The sequence below is a fragment of the Pteropus medius genome, unplaced genomic scaffold (genome assembly GCF_902729225.1).
Source record: "Pteropus medius unplaced genomic scaffold, Ma_sr-lr_union100, whole genome shotgun sequence".
NCBI lineage: Eukaryota > Metazoa > Chordata > Mammalia > Chiroptera > Pteropodidae > Pteropus > Pteropus medius.
Window position 1 is genome coordinate 31,635,631 of NW_024354500.1, and position 21,158 is coordinate 31,656,788.

At 44.4% G+C, this 21,158-nt stretch overlaps 1 protein-coding gene and 1 long non-coding RNA gene across 2 annotated transcripts in view; one reads left to right on the forward strand and one right to left on the reverse strand.

Annotated features, from left to right (window-relative positions):
- Nucleotides 1-267: 267 nt before the first annotated feature.
- LOC120594964 (uncharacterized) lies at nt 268-18,275 on the reverse strand. Its single transcript, XR_005650745.1, has 6 exons — nt 18,087-18,275; nt 15,988-16,204; nt 13,610-13,785; nt 11,033-11,200; nt 5,331-5,493; nt 268-3,625 (listed from the first exon to the last, which is right to left on the reverse strand). It is a non-coding gene; the product is annotated as an uncharacterized LOC120594964 (long non-coding RNA).
- Nucleotides 18,276-18,960: 685 nt separating this feature from the next.
- Nucleotides 18,961-21,158, forward strand: part of TRAM2 (translocation associated membrane protein 2) — a 68,468-nt gene continuing 66,270 nt past the window's right edge. Inside the window, exon 1 of the mRNA XM_039853182.1 lies at nt 18,961-19,214. Within this exon, the coding sequence (XP_039709116.1) occupies nt 19,095-19,214 (120 nt within the window). The 5' untranslated portion in view covers nt 18,961-19,094. The remainder of the gene's footprint in view (nt 19,215-21,158) is intronic.

Consider the following 21,158-nt stretch of genomic DNA (forward strand, 5'->3'; position numbering starts at 1 on the left):
TCTCTCTCCTCCCTTCAGTGCCAAACAGATGCTCGCTGTCTCGGTCCCCTTAACCCCAGAAGACTGTCTGGGTTCAGTTATCTGCAGAGTGTACCGATATATACAGTATCAGCCCCTAGATGTTAAAGAATCCATTCTGGTTTCTAGCACCAGGGAAAGGCCTATGAACTTTAACAGTACAGTATGTTTTAAATTTAGCTTTTAAAAAATAAAAGCAACACAAGTTCATTTGTAAAAAAATTTGAGAAATACAGAAAAACACAAATAATAAATAAAATTTGCCTTTAATCATCTAGTAATTTTATACATCTATATCAGTTAAAGCTAGCTTTAATAATGTATTTTAGAGCAAAAAAAAAAAAAGTAGTTTTAATACTATCATTTCTGCTTGTTCTATAAGATTGCCCAAGACTCTCCATGTAATCCTCATCCTTTGACCTACCCTCTGACCTGATCAAGTATGAGACCATTCTCGGTGGTGGAGGAGGGCAGATTAAAATTCTAAATACAGTATCACAATTCCTTCCTAATTTGGGGGATTATGTAAAACATTTTCAGGAAATGCAATTTCCCTGTTTTTATTTTATGACTTTGGTGGGAGGAGGTGTGTTTGTTTAGGAGAATGTCAAGAAAAGGACAGGAGTCTTTCTTAGTCCGGAGTGGTCTTATCACGAGCAGTGACATGTTGGAAACACAGACTGGACCCCTGATTGAGAATCCGCATTTTCACAAGACCCCAGGTGCTTCCAAACTGTGCACCTGAAGTGTGAGAAGCACTGGCCCTTGGACCCGCTTCCTGGCCTTCCTCAGGTGGTATTGATTGTCAGGATTTGTACATAACGTTCACACCTCCTTGATGTTGAAACCAGCAATAAAAATCCCACCTCATGGAAGTAAACGCCTTTTGCGCAAGCCATGGCCCTCGTTCTTTTAGGAAAACTCTTAATGTATTATCTTCTAAATACCCTAAGAGTTGCAGGGCAGTCCAAATGGAAGTCAAGGGAGGAGGGCAATCCTTAATTTTGCCTCCATCTCAAAGTCCATTCCAGGGTCAGGGCTGTTGTGTTTGTGGCCCCTTAAGCCATAGTAAATTATTCACCCGGTGGGGGGACATGAGAGACAGAATCGTGTTCGACAAAGCTCTTCAAATTCTGTTGGAAAAAAATTGACAATAATCTCACTCCCCCTTCTCTGCCACCATACCTACTTTTATTCCCTGCCTCAACTGATTTATTTAACCTTGCTTGTCCACCATGTGGCCCCAGGAGCCAGAGGCAAGGCACAGGGATTGGTGATGACCCTAATCAGGGGAGCTGTCCATAGAGGATGAGAAAGAAATGACAGAAGCCTAAATGGTCCTATCTGTCTCAGCTGCCAGCCACACCATGTGTGTGCATCAGCTTTTATGTCACACCAGCCTGGGCGAAGCCCCCCAAATGGCTGCTAACATTTGGCCTTTGCTTGGCCAAATCTCAAACTAGGAAGGTGTTCCCAGGCAGCCATCTGAAACCACCTGCGAAAATCAACATTCCCCTTTCTAGGACTAGTGGCCCCCGTGTGAAGTAACATTCTTTTCTTTCTTCTTTTCACAAATGTGATAGGTGTCACAATGCCTTTGTGCTGGGATACCGTGGCTCCTTCTGGTTTCTGGCACTGGGTCCTCCTCTATCTCTTCGATAGCATCAGACAATCCTACTGGCACCCAGCCTTGGCCTTCGCTATCAAACGCTCATCTGGCTCCTCTAGCCTCTCCACTCCTGGGCCTGGCTTCTTAAGCTCTGGGGGACTGATCAGCAAATCTATCCATTGAAGCATACGAGACACCTATGGGAGGCCAGTGCCTGATGCCACAGGGTAAAGGATGAAGGATGGTTACAAATGGCTTTCTTCCTGATCCTTGGGGAACTTACAAATATCACCCAATTCATCCTGGCAACTCCTAGTCATTTATAGAGCAAGCAGCTACAATGGTCTTTTATTTTCCAGAGGTTATGGAGCATAAGTGGTTAAAAACTCAGGGGTTGTAGAGAACTGCATTCAAATCCTGGCTCCCCATCAGTTGCTGGCTGATGCAGCTTTGTTTTCTGAATATTTAGTCCTCAACTTATACTTCTCTAAAACAGAGATAATACCATCCTAATAGGTAATTAGCTGGCATTTAATGAATGCTCAGTAAAAGGTAGCTGTCGTCTTTATTATTATTACGGAAGACTGGACAGCGAGTCATGCCAGATAACCTAACAAGTCAGTGTAATAACCCAGAAGACCTGGGTTTCAGTTCTGGATCTGCCTCGAGTTAGCTTTGTGCTAGCCTGTGTGCCTCAGTTCCTTCAACTGTAAAATGCAGGTGACACTATCTGATGTTTTGTCCCCGTAGCTAATGTTTATCACATGCTAACTGCGCTGGGCCCCATTGCAAGCACTTCTCGTGTTTGTTAATCAAGCCATAGAACAGCTGAGACCACCAGAACCCAGGATGGAGGGAAAGAGCGTGAGAGTCCTCAGAGGGAGCACGACCCTACCAACACTCGCTCTTGGGCTTCCGGCCTCCAGAATTGTGAGACCCCCAAATTTCAGTTGTTCTAAGCTATCCAGTGTGTGGCACTCTATATGGTGGCTCTAGGATGTGTGCACACTAAGGTCAAGGACGGCAGAAATGAAGGTGAAGAGGGAGATGAGTGGGAAATTCAAGGCTGATGACAGGTAATAAGAGGATGCCGGGAGGGCCAAATACTCCTAGGTGTGCATATATGTGTGTGTGTATGTGAGTGTACACACATGTGTATGTATTTTGACAGCGTGAAAACTGATCTGTGAGTTCATCAAGCCTAACTGGAATGTAATAGAATAATAATACAACTGCTACTGTTTCCTCTATAAGAAAATCACACGAGAGGCAAAATGAACATTCAATCCTCTTCCATCTCCCCTGAAACAGGTGGGAAAGGAGTCTTCTCTCTGAGATCATTTAATCAAATCCAACCTCTTTGTTCTGCAGCAGAGGAAGTGAGAAGCAGGGAAGCTAAGTTCCCAAGACCCTTGCACCAGCGAATAAGAGAAGCGGGGTTGGATATCAGGTTTTCTGACGCCTAGCCCGGTGCTAGTGCCATCCTGCCTCACTGACCTGCAGAGGCTATTTTTGGATGACACACAGGAATTCATTCACTCTTCCTTCACGAGATTTACTTCACAAGATTCCATTCTGGTTCCTTTTTTTAAGGTAACTTTTGCTTAAAATATAATATACAGAGACGTGCACAGATCATAAGTGGACAGCTCAGTGTGTCTACGTCTGTGTAAGCAGGACCCAGACAAAGAATTAGTACTTGACTCGCACCCCTGAAGCCCTCTTGCCCCTCCCAGTCACTAGGGACAACAAAGGAACCACTATCCTGACTTCTAATATTACAGATCGATTCTGTCTGTTTTTGAGCTCGATATAAATGGGATTTCACAGTACTCTTTTGTGTCTGCCTTCCTTTGCTCCACATTATGTTTGTGAGATTTGTCTGGGTTTTGCATAGAGTAGTTCATTCTCACTGTGGTAGAGTATTCCATGGTTCTGGTCTTTTGAACCAAATCAAGAAGTCCACTGAGAAGCATCCTGAAATCATTCAAGCTGGTCCTTAAAAAAAAAAAAAAAAAAAGTTAAAGCAACCGAATTGCTGAAACAACAACAAAAAAAGTTGGTTAATCTTTACAAATTAGATCTAATTTATTGGCCATCTGTTAAAAGCCGCTTTCCCAGATCACTGCCCATCCCCCTTTCCTTTTATGTTTCTCTTGATTCTCACGTTCCCAGCTGTGTCACACTGGGCTGACCCAGTCCTGCCTGATGGTGGGGGGTTGGAGGTTAACTAGCTGTGTTCTACCTGGGTGAACCCATCTTGACCTCAGGATCACTCAGAGCCTGGACTGTGCCTCATCTGGCCAGTATGGTTTCTGTCCCTTCAGCAGCATCGTAGCTACCTTCACTTACAGTCAGGGAAGCTGCCTTTCTCATCTGAAAATTTGGAGTTACTGGTCTTGTCTGAATCAGCTTCAGGATAAAGGGCCTACAGCCCCAGGCCAGCCAGAGGCAGAATGGCATCTGCAGAAGGGGGCTGGTCCTCCGGCGAGTCCCTCCCCTTGGAACCACTGCTAAGAGTCACTCCCAGAGCTTTCTCAGACTCTGGCCTTCATTCCCAGGGCAGCTAGGCTGGAAAGGGGCTGCACCCTCTTTTTTCATCTTTTCCCTGCCAGACCACAGTTGGCCCCGATTTCTTCATGCTGACTAACCTTCCTGGGGTCTCCCTTTTGCTGGTAACAATGATCTAATCCCAAAATGCAATTTTAAGGGAGCCCCGAAGCAAATCAGCGGGACCGCCTTCCCAAGCCTGAGTCCATATATGGTACAATCCCTGAACCAAGACAGGGAGAGTGCTGAGTGTAATGCAACACAGCTGATTCACCAGCTGTCCCTCTCCCTCCCTAAACTGTGCCTGCCTACTCCAGTTTCCAGTGACATCAGCACTGCACCCATAACAAAAGGTTAAGATAGCCAAAGTGCAGGACTTCTTTGAGTCTTTGGGAAGCTGCAATTTACTTGGAATTTACTGCAATTTTTACTTATTTCTCGGCTTCCCATTTCCTGGGAGGCTGTCCTTTCTGGAATGTAATAGAATAATAATACGACTGGTACTTTTTCTTCAATACTTCTGCTGCGGGCAAGGAGAGGAGACAGTTACAGCTCGGGGACTTGCTCAAGTCCAGTTGCACAGGACCGTTTGGAACAGGAAGCAGTCACAGGGCCCCACCCGGACGCTGGGCAGACCTGCATTCACAGCCCTTAGTTGGAGCCTTGGCTGTTCTTTGGTCTCCACCCTCAACTAGTATTTATTTGTTTAGCCTTAAAAGTATGAGCGATGGAACCAAGAAATTCTCAGGCACAAGAAAGAATATAGGATCTGGATTACTAGCTCTATTCAAAGTTCATTAGTGAATAATCATATTCTTTTTATTAGCATCCGCACCACCATTCCAGTGCCTCTTAAAAGCAAAGCCTCAGACTAGACTCTAGCAGTGGTGTGCTGGAGCCAGCTCAAACCAGTCATGAACTTAAGTGTTAAATTTTCAGGAAATCTGCAAGCTGGCTGTTAAACACCATAATTATTAAAGACTAAGTTACATAAAATTAAAATTGGATAAATTAGATTTAAAACAAAGGTAATAAATAATCCAAACTCATTTACTTCCTGATTATTTCACTACATTTTACCATGATTTGTGTTCTCGAGGTTATTCACCTCTATTGTGTCTGTGTGGTAGAAATATCATATTATGGTACTCACCGTACTTCTGCACATCTCTTTTCCACTCCTTGTTTGGTATTGTCACATTGGGAGCTTGAAGTCAGGCATGATGGCAGTATGTACATGGAAAACACTGCAAATCAGAGCTTCCCCCTCCAGGCTCCCAGGGGCAGTTGTTAACTTTGACCAGCACGCACTGACTCTGGCAGGGTCAATAAAGAATGACTTATTCATTCCTTGCGCTCAAGGTGCTTATACTGCAATGAGGGAAACCAGTCCTTCAAGACTTGAGTTGGGCAGTGTCTCCTCTAAAATGTCAAATGGAAAAGTGAAAGGGCAAGGGCTTACCTATATTAGCATCCCAGTTCTGCCACTTGATGGTCATGTCACTCAAGCCCAGGGATGGTGAGTAACTTGCTCAAGGTACCAGGCTAGTAAGAGGCAGACTCAAGATATGCCTGGGGCATGGCACTCTGCACCCACCTGGCTGCCTCTTCTGGCATGTCCTGGGGGTAGCGGGATTCTTGGATTCCTCTGCCTGTCCTTAGGTGGTTTACTTCAGGCCGGCCATGCTCATTTCTTAAGTCTCTATGGGGATCAGGTAAGTCCCAGGACAGACATGACAATTGTTTTCACCTGTCTTCTGTTCTAATTCATCCAGTCATTAAACATTTTAAGTATCAGCCACAGGTTCCTAGCCTCTGGCTGAGCTTCTGGAGCTCAAACCTGGAAAATAGTACTTACCATACTTCATCAAATCTGAGGTGCCTTTGATTGCCAGATAAACCATTATTTTACGAACCACTATTAAAGAAAAAGTGCTGCCAAATAAATAATCACATGTTATCAATTGTAAGAGCAATGTTAAATCAGTAAAATGTTAAAATGAGAAACAGTGTGCATCTTAGAATCAACTATAAATCTTCCACCAAAGGTAAGGATTAACTCTTAAGATGCTATTGGCTCAGTCATATTGGCAGGAGAGGTACTCATGAGTTTCTAGGAAAGACAGAGGCCAAGACAGAAAGGTGAGAGTGGGCTCATGGAGCTCCTTGAAGTCACACTAAAGGATGCAAAGTTCCTCTAACAGGCAATAGCCAGTCACTAAGGGGTTCTTGGTAGAGGAGTGTGACTTCTCTAATCATGTGGCCCCTGGTATCTGAAATAATATTTATGACTCTGTCGACGTAAAAATGTCCAAACCTGTAGAGAATTCTTGTAAAGGTTTATATGAGCCAAACTGACAACACCCTGGGAGGCAAGATCTCAAATGCTCCAGAGAATGACAGTTTTGCGGTTTCTTTTATACATTTGGAATTAAGGGGGGAACATAAGGAAGATTACATGGAGGTGAGAGAAGGCAAGGTGCAGGATAATTAACAAGGTTATGTGCTCCCTTGAAGGTGGTTATACCACCAAGGGGTATAACTACACTAGCATTTCAAAGGTATATTAACCTAGATGCACAAGAACAGTGGACAGGGATTGCTTAAGCCAAAGATACACTGTTTACTAAAGAAGTTATATGCCTGGGGTTTGACTACCCACCATGACCTACCTGCCCAGTTAGGATTTAATGATCAGATCACCCTGTGAGGTTGCTTCCAATCACTGAACTTGTCAGATTTATTGCAGAGACCCTTTTTTATTCACATGTCTCATATCAAAGCGTGAACGGTCACTCCCCTCTTGCCCAAGAGAGTTGGACCAGAGCAACTGCTGAGCTCAACTGAGCTTAGCACTAGCGAGTGTTCACTCCTGTTACAAATGAGGATGTACTCAAAGGACAGCTCTCTTTTAATAAGGAGCTCAGGAATTCCACTTCTGGGTTTTTATCTGAAGAAAATCAGAACACTAACTTGAAAAGATATCTGCATCATTGTGTTCATTTCAGCATTATTTACAATAGCCAAGACGGAAACAGCCTAAATGTTCATCAGTGGGTGCCTAGATAAAGAAAATGTGGTATATATACACACTGGAATATTATTCACCCATAAAAACCCCGAAATCTTGCTATTTGCAATGACATGGATGGATCTAGGGGGCATTATGCTAAATCAGACAGAAAAGGATGAATATTGTCTGATCACAGTTATATGTGGAATCTAAAACCAAAAACAAAAAACCCAAACCAGCTCATGGATATAGAGAACAGATTGGTGGTTGCCTGAAGCAAGAGGAATGAGAGAAAGGGTCGAAAAGTACGAACTTCCAGTTATAAAATGAAAAAGTCCTGGGAATGTAAGTACAGCATGGTGACTATAGTTAATAATACTGTATTGCATATTTGAAAGTAGCTGGGAGAGTGGATCATGAAAGTTTCTTTCATGAAAAAAATTTTGTAATTATGTATGGCGATTGCTGTTAACTGGACTTATTGTGGTGGTCATTTTGCAATATATACAAAAATAATTACATTGTAACCTGAAACTAATATAATGTTATGTCAATTATACCTTAATTTTTAAAAATTATTATTGACACTTTAAAAAAAAAATAAGGGGTTCAGGTTAACTCATGTTGATGTGCAGGGTCTGTGTGTCCTCCAAGTCACTGAGTGATGTACAAACTCTGTACCCACCCTGGAACTCCGCCCTGGGAACCCAAAGGCCTGGTCAGGACAGAGGGAAACATTACACAGATGGAGACTTTAGGGGTCACTGAAGTTCAATTCTGCCACCTACTTCATCCCTTTACCTGGGACTGGCCCTAAGTCCAGAAAGTTTGGAGATCTTTCTGAGTACCTTTATAATTAAGGGAAAAAATATCACAGCACCACGTTAGGGAAGTGCCCCAAGAAATCATCTCACTGCCACAATTTTTCTGATTAGGGAAAAGAGACTTAAAAAATGAGCATGGCTGGCCTGAAATGAACCACCTAAGGAGAGGCAGAGAAATCCAAGAACCCTGCTACCCACAGGGCATGCCAGGAGAGGCAGTCAGGTGGGTGCAGAGTGCCATGCTCCAGGCACACCTCCAATCTGTCTGCCTTTTACTAGTCTGGGGCCTTGGGCAAGTTACTCGCCATCTCTGGGCTTCCATTTCCTCTTTGTAAAATAAGGCTAGTAATAGTGCCTATTGCAGAGGGTTGTTGACAGGATTAAATACATAAATCCATGAAAAAGGCTTAGATAATCGCCTGCCAGCTAGTAATTGCTCCATAAAGAGTGATTGTTGCAGCTATTCTCCCAAGTCCTAGGCTGTCTCCATCACCTCACTCCTGCTATCCACCAGGAGGTCTGAACTTTGAGACTGAGGGACAGAGGCATCTGTGGAATTTGCTCCCCTTGCTAATCTGGCAAAGTCAACAAATCATTTCTGTTCAACCTGTGAGGAGCCTCTGGAGATGTTAGGTCATGGCATAGAACAGTTTCATGTCAGAAGCATTGAGAGCTGGATGGAGGGGAGTCGGCAGCCTGACCAGGGAAAGGAAGAGGCTTTCTGAGGACTGGGGAAGCCAGCTGACGTGGGGGGGAAGCAGAAGGGGTGCAGGAGCCATGAGGCGCCTGGGTGGGGGCACTTGGCATGTGAACAGAGTGTGGAAGGCCAGGACAGGGGATGTGATGTGGGCCTTTATGGCTAGAAAGGAAGGGGACTCAGAGCCTATGAAAAGAACCATTTTCTGTGAAGCTCAGGAAGGGCCTCTCACAGGGGATTTCCTACACAGGGCTCCAGGCCTTGGCTGCCTTCCCAGGGAAAGGTGGTGTTTGTCGTGGGGAACTAGCACACTGCATGGCTTTAGTTCAGTGAATAACGGTGCCCACTCCTGTCTCTGGAACTGCCGGTCTCCCTGAGCCTCGTTCAGCTGGGAACAAAATGCTCTTTGCTTGAACCACGCACTTCAGACGTCTTAGTGTGAGACAGGGACATTGAAGTCAGAGAAGAAATGAAATAGAGGGGAATAGAAGCTTTGAATATGGTGGAGTAAAGGGAGGTGAGAGCCACAAAGTACATGCCCTCAAGATGGGACAGAGGGGACTATTTCAAAGGAATGAGTCTTTGGCACAGGGCTTTGATGTCACCCAGAGACTGCTGATTGGCCCCAGACCACAGGTCATGCTGACATGGCTATTTGAAGGAGCTCAGTGTGGTCTAAGGCAAAACCCTTTTGGAAAGAGGAATTTCAAAATAATGATAATAATAATTTAAAAAGTAGTACAATCAATGCCTTTTTCCTCTTTTTCCTAACCCCAATCAAAAAGTACAGTATACACTATTGAAAAATCACATCTCAGAAGCAGTGTGCACCTTCTGACAGCATCTGCCAAGATTTCTGATGAGGCTGATAGAAATGTGTTCCATTTTCATGTTGTATAATGAGTAGATGGAATCCTTGCACATCTGTTCAGGCAAGATAATGATGATACTATTACTAGAGGCATTGTGCTGCAAATATAATCTACCCCCTGCCCATATCCAGCCTCGCTTCCTCTTTTTTCTCTTTTCTCTTTACTGTCCTGTGTCTCCCTTTTTCTCATGTTTACTTTCTTGTTCTCACTTTTCCTCTTCTCTCTTCATTTCTTACCTCACCTCAGTGCTCCAACCAGCTTGTAGAAGTCAGTGGGACAAAGTGAGGAATTCTCATCCTATCAGGGGAAGGGGCTGCTGAGAAGGCACTGTGGCCAGGGCTTAGCTGTGGAGGTCAGGAGAGAGGAGAATCTTTCGGTCTCTTCCCACAGCCCTGGTGATTCCTACTGCAAAGGGCCATCTCTGACTTCAGTCCACTCAGAGAAACCTCGGGACCTGCCCCATGTCCAGCCTCATCAGTAAAGAATTAAGAGAGACATCAATGTGACCAGCTAATCCCTACTAAAGAAACAACAGATGGAAAGGGTTTAATGCATTTAACATTCAGAATATTTTGCATCATAACTGGACACTTTCTGAGTGCATGATTGATTTATGAAAGAATGAAATTTTAATATTGGAATATAAGCACAGAAAATCAGAATATGGGGATATATTTCAAGGTCAGGAGGAGCCTTCCTTGTGTTTCTTAAGTCATTTATTCATTCACTCATTTTTATCAACAAATATTCACTCAGCACCTACTATGCACCAGGGAATGAGCTGGCTACTAAGGCACATAGATGGAAAGCTATGATTCCTGTCTTTCAGGGCCTTAAAGTCTACCCCAAGGCAAAGTTTTACCTATCCTAAATATAGCTTTGATTGTGAACAAATCTCCTGTGTGAAGCAGAATCCCCCTGGGAATCCTTCACTATAGAGGTACCTTGGGCACCAATATAAAGATGGGATAGTATAGATTCCTGCATATTGACCCATTAGTTCATCTACCTATCCACTCTTCCACATATCTAACCATTCCCTTTCCAACTCTCACTCACCTATCCACCTATCTACCTATTAATCCATCCATCTCTCTACTCATCTATCTACTTACCCATCCGACTATTCACTCATTTACTCTTTTGCCCATTCGCCTACTATCCATCTATCTACCTATTTATCCACCCATCCATCATCCTTCTGAGCATGCGATAGGAGGTCAATTGTAGCTCAGTGGGTAGCAGGGCATACCTAATCAATTATTATGATAGGGAGCCATGCAAAGACAGAACCCCAGTAGTTGCCTATAGTGTCCATGCCTGACAATTCACAAATGAATGATTCCTAACATTGGGCTGTGATCTGAGAAACAGAGAGAGGATGAATTTCAAGGGCTGGTTAAAAACGTTCACAGGGAGGAGCTTAAATTTAATCAAGATAATGTTTACCTTTTACCCCAGTCTAGAAGAGAGTTGCCTGGGAAGGCAGGCAGGGCAGTCTATTAACAGTGTTTCATGAAAACCTTCTTTCTACAGAGTTCTTGCTATTGAGATTTTCCTCGATGTGATGGCCCGTTACATCATGAAGGTGCCATTCTGATAATTATTGCTTTCTCCCTGAAAAAAGAAAAACTAAGGATAAGCATTTTTGTGGATAGTATAAATTCCCAGTATACTATCCATTGAAACGATAACCCCCCAATTGGAGGACTCAGTGAAAATCGACACCTAAAATTGTCCCCTTGCTCTCCTAATGTTGTATTCAGGGTTTTTCTATTTGTGGGAATTCTGACTGAAATTTACTCATTTCTAATGTCGACTTGAGCTGTGTCTCTTCTTAAAATTGGCCCCCTCTTCCCATCTGAATGTCAGGTGGAACATTCGTTAGTCGTCTGGAATTAATCTGTCTCTAGCTGAATGAGAGCTGGAAAGAGGAAACGGGGCAGTGATGAGAGCCTTGAGCAGTCAGGAGTCCTGGTTCCCTTGTCTTACTCTGCCGCTGAGTCACCAGCTGACATTGGACAAGGGACTTGGTTTTTCTGAGTTATTGCCTGTCTGCTAAAGGAGAGCAGCATGAGATGCAGAGACAGTGCTAGGAGCACTGGGCCAGGAGACAGAAGCTCCTATCCTCACCTCAACTCACTAAATCCTTGTTGGCTACAACAAGTTTCTGGGCCTTCTTTTCCATCTATAAAATGAGGGGAGAGGATATATGATCTTTAAAGTAGTTTATAATACCTGGAATCTTAATTACATTCGTTTCTCACATATTTAATGCATGGAACTGATCGTTTTTAACACCCTGCTCCTCTATATGGAAAAAAAGAATCCGAATATCATCATGACACATGACATGGCATTTTGCACTGTTTCATCATTTTGAATTTTAAATATAACATAATTTTAATAAGCTGTAAGTGGTCACACAGAACGACAGAATTAAAGTAACAAGTTCTGTTTCTTTGTCTTTAAAATCACTGTGCTAACGCTGTTTCAAATTTGCAGTCCAAACGCAAGATTCTGTAGTATCTTAGGGTCGGAGACATGACTGTGCTGAAATTAAGCCTGGATAACTCCAAATTGGATATGAACTTACTCAAAACAAATGTGGGCATCTGAGACCACCTATATCAAGGGTCAATTGTATCTATAAGAGTTCCTAGGATTAACTTGCACATGGAATGCAATGTTTACTAAATCTGTAAAATAAATAGTAAAAATGTGTTAAGTTGAACTTTACATATATATTAAGACTGAACAGGAATTACAACAATTGCTTAGAACTTAGACCTAAAGATTTGGGTGAGGGAGAAAGTGTTTTTATCACTAACATTGTTTAGAATTATCATGGTGATAGTAAAAAGGCAGACCAATTTTCAGTCAGTTTTATCATTTGAAAAGGTTTTAAATGTGAAGTAATTTTAGATTTACAGGAGAGTTGCACAAATAGAATAGTGAGTTCCCATATATCTTTCACTCAGTTTATATAACCATGGCACATTTATCAAAACACAGAAAGTAACATCGGTATTATAGTATTAACCGAACTATAGACTTTATTTGGATTTTAGCAGTGTTTCCATTATTGTCCTTTTTCTCTTGCAGAGTTTAATCCAGGATATCATTGCCGTTAGAGGTTTATCATTGTTTTAAAATTCATTACAAATGATGCAAGCCTTTGGTGCCCACCCCCACAGCTGACCATTCCCACCACCTTGCCCTTGGTACATGCCTAATTACACTAAACTGCTGTAATATTGGGAGCAAGGAGGTCTGATGGCTGCGAAGTTTCATCCTTTGGTGAAAGATGCTGTTGAGCCTGACATAATGTGCTAGACTGCCAGAGCACAAGCACTTACTTCACTTTATCAAGCTGTGGCTCTTTCAGCCAGACACTAACAGTGACTGTTAGGTTGGTGATATTTGCAAGGCTCATGTGCCTAGTGTACAGAAACCAGAAAGCAAGGCTCATTTTGGGCAAAAGTTCCGTGTGTCCTGTGAGGCAAAGAAGCAAAAACATAAAAAGTAAAGAGCCTTGAAAAAATCATGGTGCAGATGCTTCTGGGTGCCAGCTCCATGCCAACCCTCCCCTTTTTCCTTGCCATCAGATTTTTTTTTTCAATTAATAAATATTTATTGAATCCTACTATATTCCAGGTGCTGTTCTAAGCACTACTGATAGAAACAAAACAAAGATCCCTGTGTTTGGAGCTTGAGTTCTAGCAGGATAGAGCTGAATTAAGTTTCATCACAGGATGTGTTGAACATGAGTATGGGAGCTGTTGGTGCACAAGGACAAGTTCACATTTAAGCTTACAATATGCTTCTAGTAGCCACATTTGGAACTTGCAGATATTAATTACATGTATTAACCTATGAGAATACTTACAGCAATTGTGCCAGTAGAATTTTTATTTTGTTTAGGTAAGGGGTAGCCAGGATCTTCAGAAAAGGCTGGCAATTTCTTCAGTCCCTCTGAGGATGACTTTCTGTTGAAGTTAATCCAATCGTGTCAGGTCCACTCACCTTGCCAATGACTGGTTTAGGAACAGGCATGTGATGCAATTTTGGCCAATGAGGCATAAGGGATTCCGGGGTTTCTGGGAAAGTTTTCTTCACACTTCAAAATGCCCCTCCTCTTCTTGTCTGAATTTTGGGTCTTGTATGAAGCATAGAATGCCTGGTGCTGTTGCAGCCACTTACTGACGACGAAGGATAAGCCCAAGACAAAAGCAAATACAGAGTGGCAAAGTAGGAGGATAATAAGACTTTAATCTTTGACGAATCACTTATCCCTGGGAACAAACTAACAGGGGCCATCTTGTTATGTGAGAAAATACATTTTTCACTTCTTGGGGCTAGTGGTCACATTTATGCCAATCGTGGCACAGCATCTCTCATTCAATCATTCATTCGACCAACACTTGATGAAAACTTACCATGTGGGACAATTGATGGTGTTGGAATATGATGGTGAATGGCTAGATTTCTGCCCTGAAGGGTCAAACCATCCAAAATGGGGCAAAACTCACAGACAAACACACGGATTGTAGGAGAATCTGCTGCTACCTGAGAGGTGTGCACGCGGTGACCGCTTTGTGAAGGAAGAGGTACATGCTCTTTCTCTTGAAGGATGGTTACTTTTCAGGCAGAGGGACATGGAACGAGTGCCTTGTGAGTGGAACACAGACACAGAGAGGGACAGATGGTGCCTACCTCATCAGTGCCATACTTTATGAAGCCTGAAAGGGTACAATATGGTCCAGCAAAGGAAACTTCATGCTGACCTTCTGATCTGAGTTCTGGTTCAGCTACCCACTAATTAGGTGGCCCTTGGTCATTCATGTGTCTCGGAACAGCTATAAGAAGGAGTTGGTAATAACCATCTTGCCTCCCTCACAGGGCAACCGTAAAGTGCAATATAAACACGAGAGGTTATTATCTCCTCTACCTCTAGATGTAACTATATATTCACCCACTCCTAGGTTCCTGCCCCACCCTCTCAGGAGTTTTCCTTCCTCCTGTTGCTGGAGTCACCTTCTACTCTCCTCCTCCTTGGTTTCATCAGTGATCTCCCATATTTCTAATAATTTCAGTCTTTCAAATCCTCTCTCTCTCTGGTTTCTTATCTGTCTCCAAACATGCTCCAATCCCAAAAAATAAGTATAATTCAAAGATCCTTCCTTAGATCCTCTATATCCCCTCAAACACCATCCATTTCTCTTTTTCTTACCAAATTTTCTAAAAGAATAGACTGCTTTCACTCCTATTCTCATTTTCTACCCACTGTTAAGCCTATTCCAATGTCCAATTAAGGGTGGGCTCTCAAAGGCCAGGATGCCTGCATCTAGAGGCTTCGTCTTACTCTCATCCTGCCTGATTTAACACATCCTTGTGAAATGCATATGTCACGGCTTCCTCTACTCACTTTTCCCTTTTCCTCCTCCTCTCTTCTCAGTGTTGGGGTGCCCTAGGATTATGTAGACCTCTCATTCAGCACACTCTCCCGGGAACACATACTTAACCTTATGGCTTCAACGGTCCCACGGTAGATGAACCACAAATGCCTTTAATTCCGGTGTTCCCTTCCTCAATCCAACCCAGCAATTTCCAAGTGACCTGTCAAAGTGTCGATTTGAATGTCCCATGACTCCTCAAGCCCAGCTTGTTCAAAGCTGAGGCCATTTTCTTCTCTCTTCGCCTGTTCTTCCTTTGTTGTTCCATTTTTTTAATGGTCCCACCATCATTTATGTTATCCTGGCCCAAAGTTTTTACTACTCCAACTCCTGTATGCCTTGTAGTAGTTACCACAGCTAATTAATTAACCCTTTACACATCTCTAAAGACAAATTTGGTTATGCTTTAAAACTTCCCATTCCTTTCCACTGTTTGCAGAATAGTCACAATCAAAAAAATTTTTCTTCGGCTTATTGAGTTGTAATTGAAAACTAAAATTATAAGGTTTTTAAAGTATACAGTGTGAAAATTTGATATATGTATACGTTGAAAGTCATAATTTTATGTCAAGACATTCAAAATCCATTACAATCCAGCTCTACCTTAAGTCTTCATAATTCATCTCCCACCCCTCTTCTGCATTCTGTTGGTAAAATACTTCTAGATAAAGGTCCAGCCCAAATGTCCTCTTCCCTATATCTCAGACAGAATTAAGTTAGGTTTTCTTAGCACTCATAGGTTATATATATTTCAAGTTCTTCTTTGATTCACCATCATCACAGTGAATTGTAATGATGCCTTTGTCTTCTCTAAAAGATTATAAGCTTCAGCAGGGTTATTAGTTACCTCTCGCTGCATAACAAATGACAACAAGGTTTAATGACTTAAAACGGCAAACATTTATAATCTCTTAACTGCTGTGTGTCAGGAATTTGGGAGTGGCTTACCTGGCTGGTTCTGGCACAGGGTCTCTCACGAGGTTGCAGTCAAGAGGTCAGCTGGGACTGCTGTCATCTGAAGGCTTGACCAGGACTGGAGTATCTGCTTCTAAGGTGGCTCACTCACGAGCCTGGCAAGTAAGTGTTGGTTTTTGGTAGGAGGTCCTGGTTCCTTGCCACGTAGACCTCACCATAAAGTTGCTTGAGCATCCTTATAACATGGCAGCTGGATTATCCCAGGGCAAGTGATCCAAGACAAGAGAGAAAGGAGAAAACCAAGTGCTTTTTATTACCTAGTCTTGGAAGTTGCACCATCACTTATTCTATTTGTTATAAGTGAGCCACTAAGTCCAGCCTGCACTCAAGGGGGTTGGGGGATTGATAGTCATCTCCTGAAGGGAGTAATACCAAAGAACTTGAGGACATATTTTAAAACTACAAAACGCGGGTTGTCTTATCTGTCTCTGGTAACTAGCAGTATCTGGCACTTAGTAGGTGCTCACTTGACATTTTTAATGGAATGATGTTTTAAAGGGGATGATATTAGAGGCAGAGCATCCCTGGGTAGTGAGTGCGGGCCAGGTGGTGGAGGTGGGAGTTCGTGGGAGAGATTCTGAGGTAAGAATTCAGAGGCTCCATGACTAATCGGATGAGAGGGGTTGGGAAGAGATCCATTTGGAGTTGAAGATGGCTTTGAAACTAGGACTTAGAGATGGCTGTGATGGCTAAGTATGCATCTAATTCTTCCTCTATGGGGTTTCAAGGTAGTGAAATATCAAACTATCAGAACCATCTCAGAACCCTATATCTAATCGTTCAATCACATGTGAAAGGGCCCAGCGTTGGCAGTCAGCAGCATGAGCACTGGCTAAGCCATTCCCTTTGCTTCAGGTTTCTCATGCATAAATGTCGAGGTATAATACTTTTCTCCCAGGACTTTCAGCTTCAACCCTTAATGCTAAGAGGTTGACAACATCCCACCTTTGCAAGAAATTCACACCACAACATCCTTACAAATGGTTCCCATACTTACACTAGGGAACTACTAGTTCGAACCATCTTAAATGCTGACATTCTCATTCTGACCTATACAGAAATCAATGTCATAGGGTTCAACCTAATAGATGTAGCTGCAGTTTGAAAATTTGAACACTAAAGAATAAAGAAATAAAATGGAGTCACTATAGTCAAGCTGCTAAATTACTGAAGTCAAGTAGATTGAGGTATGAGGAAATGATTCTATTCATGTTTTAACAAGCCTGGAAATTTGAACTTTTGAACTTTCCAGTCCTGTATCAATGCCTGGATATACATCAAACCTCCAGATAACCCTCTGATTACTCCCTGAAAGAGGAAAAAAAGAATATTCATGTATCCAGACTACTCAGTCCAGGTCCATTAACCAGACCACCAGTCATTTAGAGGATTACCACGTCGGACCATTTCAGAGGCTAAGAATGACTGATTCTTCTCAAGAAAGTACTTTTTACTATACGATCCCTCAGCTTTTCTTTTTTGGGAACACTTAGGATTCTACTCAGTTGTGTTTCTGACTTGCAAACCCTAAGACTTTGAATAAATCTTTTTATCATTTATTTCTAGCAAAAGCTTCCTGATTCATTTAAGATTAGTTGCAACACCTTTCACAGATGGAAAATTGAGATGGTCCAGAGTTCTTGATCTTTCCATCCCTCATAATACTAAGATTCAACTTTAAGGAAGGTCAGTCTGGAAGTTAAATGAGGTTTAGTCCAATAGAAGCAACACTCTCTCTTTTTTTTCCATTTACCTTTTTTTTTTTTCCCCCATTTTCTTAAGTTAAAGGTATTAAAGACCAAAGACAGTATGTTAAACACTGAAGGGTCAACTTAGGATCTAAAATTTATCTAAGAACGCCCTTAAGTTGTCGCCATCTTTTTATACACTGTCAGTTTTAAGAAGTTGCATTTACTTGGAAGTGAAATAACTATGGACTTAATCAAAGAGTGAATAGGAATTTAATAATTCTTTGTTCATTTTGTATTTTTGTACGCCTAAAAAATGACTCCTTTACTATCGGTGGGAATAAGTCCAATATTTGCCGATATAAATTAATTTATTAAAAACACCTTTTGTCCTTTCCTGGAGTATTTTTTAAAACGTAATATTAAACAGAAACTTTCAATAGGAAAATTATTTTCCTTCTTCAGTGTTTATTCTTTCACTTCTTCAGATCAATTAATATTGAAGGCAGACTATGGATACGACGTGTAAAACTAATTTACACTAACGCAAGGGTCTCGAGAGAGCAAAAATGCACCAATCCACCCACTGCTCGCATCTGGAACGCAGGTTCCCCCAGGCAGGGTCTTTTTTGTTTGTTGCATGATCCCAGCAATCTGACCCATGCCTAGTCCACTGCAAGCTCCCGATAAATACTTGATTAACCGTCCATTCATTTTTCATCCGTGCAGGGCGCTCCGGACAGTGAGAAGGCCGGCCTGCTGCTTCCCTCCCAGCACCGAACTTGGCCTACTCTCAGCGCCCCAGGGCCACAGCCTGCAACCCCGGGAATATCCGGCTGCCTGGCCACCCCTCGGCGGGCTCGCGGCCTCCCCGGCCCTTTCCTTCCCGCGGAGGAAGAAGCGGGCGCCGAGGAGTGGGAAACCTGGGCCCACTTCCTGTCCGGGCAAGGCAGGGCCGGGCGTCTGCGACCCCGCGGCCTGCTTGGCCCGCGCGGGAGGCGGCCGGGCCGCAGCAACCAGAATGCGGCCGAGCGCGGCGCGGGCGCGCAGCCAAGGGAGCCCGGCGCGAGGGGGACCGGGGCCGCGCTCACCCGCCCAGCCCCGGAGCGTCCCCAGCGGCGCGAGGGTTAAGCGCGCGGGGGGCGGGGCCGAGCGCTCAGCCGGCGGAGTGCGGGCCGCGGCTGGGGAGGGGGCTGCGGCCGGGGGCGGTTCCGGGCGGCGGGGGCGGGGGCGGACGGAGGAAGGGGGCGGGCCCCAGAAGTTCTTGGGCGCTAGGCCGGCGGGCGTGAGCGCGGCGGGCCGGCGGGCGGACCGGGCCGGGGCTGGAGAAGTTTGCGCCGCGGCTCCTGAGCGCAGGGTGCGGGCCCGGCCGGCCGCTGCGCGCCCGCTGCCATGGCTTTCCGCAGGAGGACGAAAAGTTACCCGCTCTTCAGCCAGGAGTTCGTCATCCACAACCATGCGGACATCGGCTTCTGCCTGGTGCTCTGCGTCCTCATCGGGCTTATGTTCGAGGTGAGCGAGACTGGGGAAGGGGGTTGCCCTTTCTTGTGCGACGCCCGGCAGATCCCTGCAGGTCCCCGAGATCCTCGTCTGAGCTGGGACGCGGGGCTGCCATGTACGTTTTCTGCACCCCTGGCTTTGTGCACTGTACCCCGTTGGCCTCCTAGTCAGCCCAGACACCATCTCCCTCCCCCACCCCCGCCAGCTCCGCGGACCCCTTGGGCACCCACCATATCCTGCAGCTCTCTCTGCAGCTCTGAATCCTACGCCTGGCCTCGAACCAACCGCAGCACTGCCACTCTGGCCCGACCAGTGGGGTTTCCTTTCTGGTGTCCGGGAGCCAAGCCCGGAGACTCCCAGACCCGCAGTCATTGCACAACTCCGTCTCCCAAGAGGAGGCTGCCAGCTCTTCCGGGCTTTTCCAGTGGGAGGGACCCCGACCCTTTTCCACCTCCCACCGTATTTTCAGGGTCTTTTGCATCTTCAGTTTTGGAACGTTGCTAGGAGTCTTCACGTGGTGCCCTGGCCCCATACCAGCAGTGCCCTTCTGCCGCCCTCCCCACGCGGCCCCTCCACCTTTTTTTGCTCTTGCCTAAAACGCCAGTTTTCATACACCCTTTATCACTCTGTGGACTGTTCCTTTAGATCCGTCTTAGGTGGACCCAGAGCTTCTCCCCGTTACAGGGCCAAGGATAGGGACCGGGATGCCCTCAGCTTTTAGGGAAAAGGTGATGCTCTCAGAGCTGTGAGAGTATCAGGGAGAAGACGGAGCCCTACCCACCCCACAGCCACGAGCTACTGCAGGCCTCACAGAGCTGAGACTTTTAGTAAGCCCCAGGGGGTCAGGATCCCAGGGGTGTGATGGAAAAGGACTTCCTGCACCCAAGAGAGGGAAAAGACTGATATTCAAAAATGAGAAGAACTAGAGGAAACTGAGTATAGGGCTTGCTGTGGTATATCTTGTCTCAAGAGTGAGATACGTCAGTGACACTCCCGTCACTATCACAGTGGTCTTCTCTGAGGAAGAGCCTTGTCCTCCCTTGTGGGTAGGGTTGCTTATCTGCATTCTCAGGAATAGGATTAGGAAGCTGTAACCATTTGTAAACTAACTTGTAGATGGAGAATTCCTAGTGTGGCTAATTTCTCCTTCTGTGTCTCTGTCTCTGGGATCCCTATCCCCTCTCTATGGATGACAAGGGTCCTAATTGGCCAGTGAAGCTGTCCTCAAGCTGGAGACATTCTTGTGGTGGCCGAGTCGGGGTTAGATGGGTGAAGGTCCCTGGCTGGGCTTCAAGGTCTGTGGGAAATAAACCTGAGACTAGGACTGGGATCTACTCTTCAGGTCTTGGTAGTGCTGCTTTATTTCAATCCCTCCCTTCTTTCTCCTACCCCTGCAGCTCTAACGACATATTGGAAAGGGCTTTGTCAAGCCAGGGTTGTTCCTGTGTCCCAGTCCCTGCTCTGTCACGAGTCTTCCTCTGCTGCCTCAGTTTCCCCATTGTTAGTAAAAACTATCTTTCTCATGGGCTTATTGTAAGATTTAACTGAGATCATGTAAGCAACAAAAGCCGTAACATATTCTACAAATGTGAAAAGTCACTTACTCCTGAGGTCCTGGTATTATTTATCATAATAATAGCTTAACAAAATAAGAGAAAATATGTTTTGTCCAGCAAATACCCTCTGTCCTATTTGTATCTATTTGCTGTCCTCCATTCTAAGTGTCCTCCCAGTGCCGTGTCACCAGTCTTGGAGGGTGTGGTTGGAAAGACACACGTGACAGCTGTAGACCTCATAGCCACACGCTCTGCAGCCAGCGAAGTCTCTTGCATAGCCTTATGGTTCTCTCTGATGTATTTCTGGCATTTGTTAAGATTTGTGGCTCTACTTGCTCTATCTTTGTTCAAAAAGAGCTGCCTAATATTTAAGCTTGGTACATCCTGCCTTCCCTGCCTC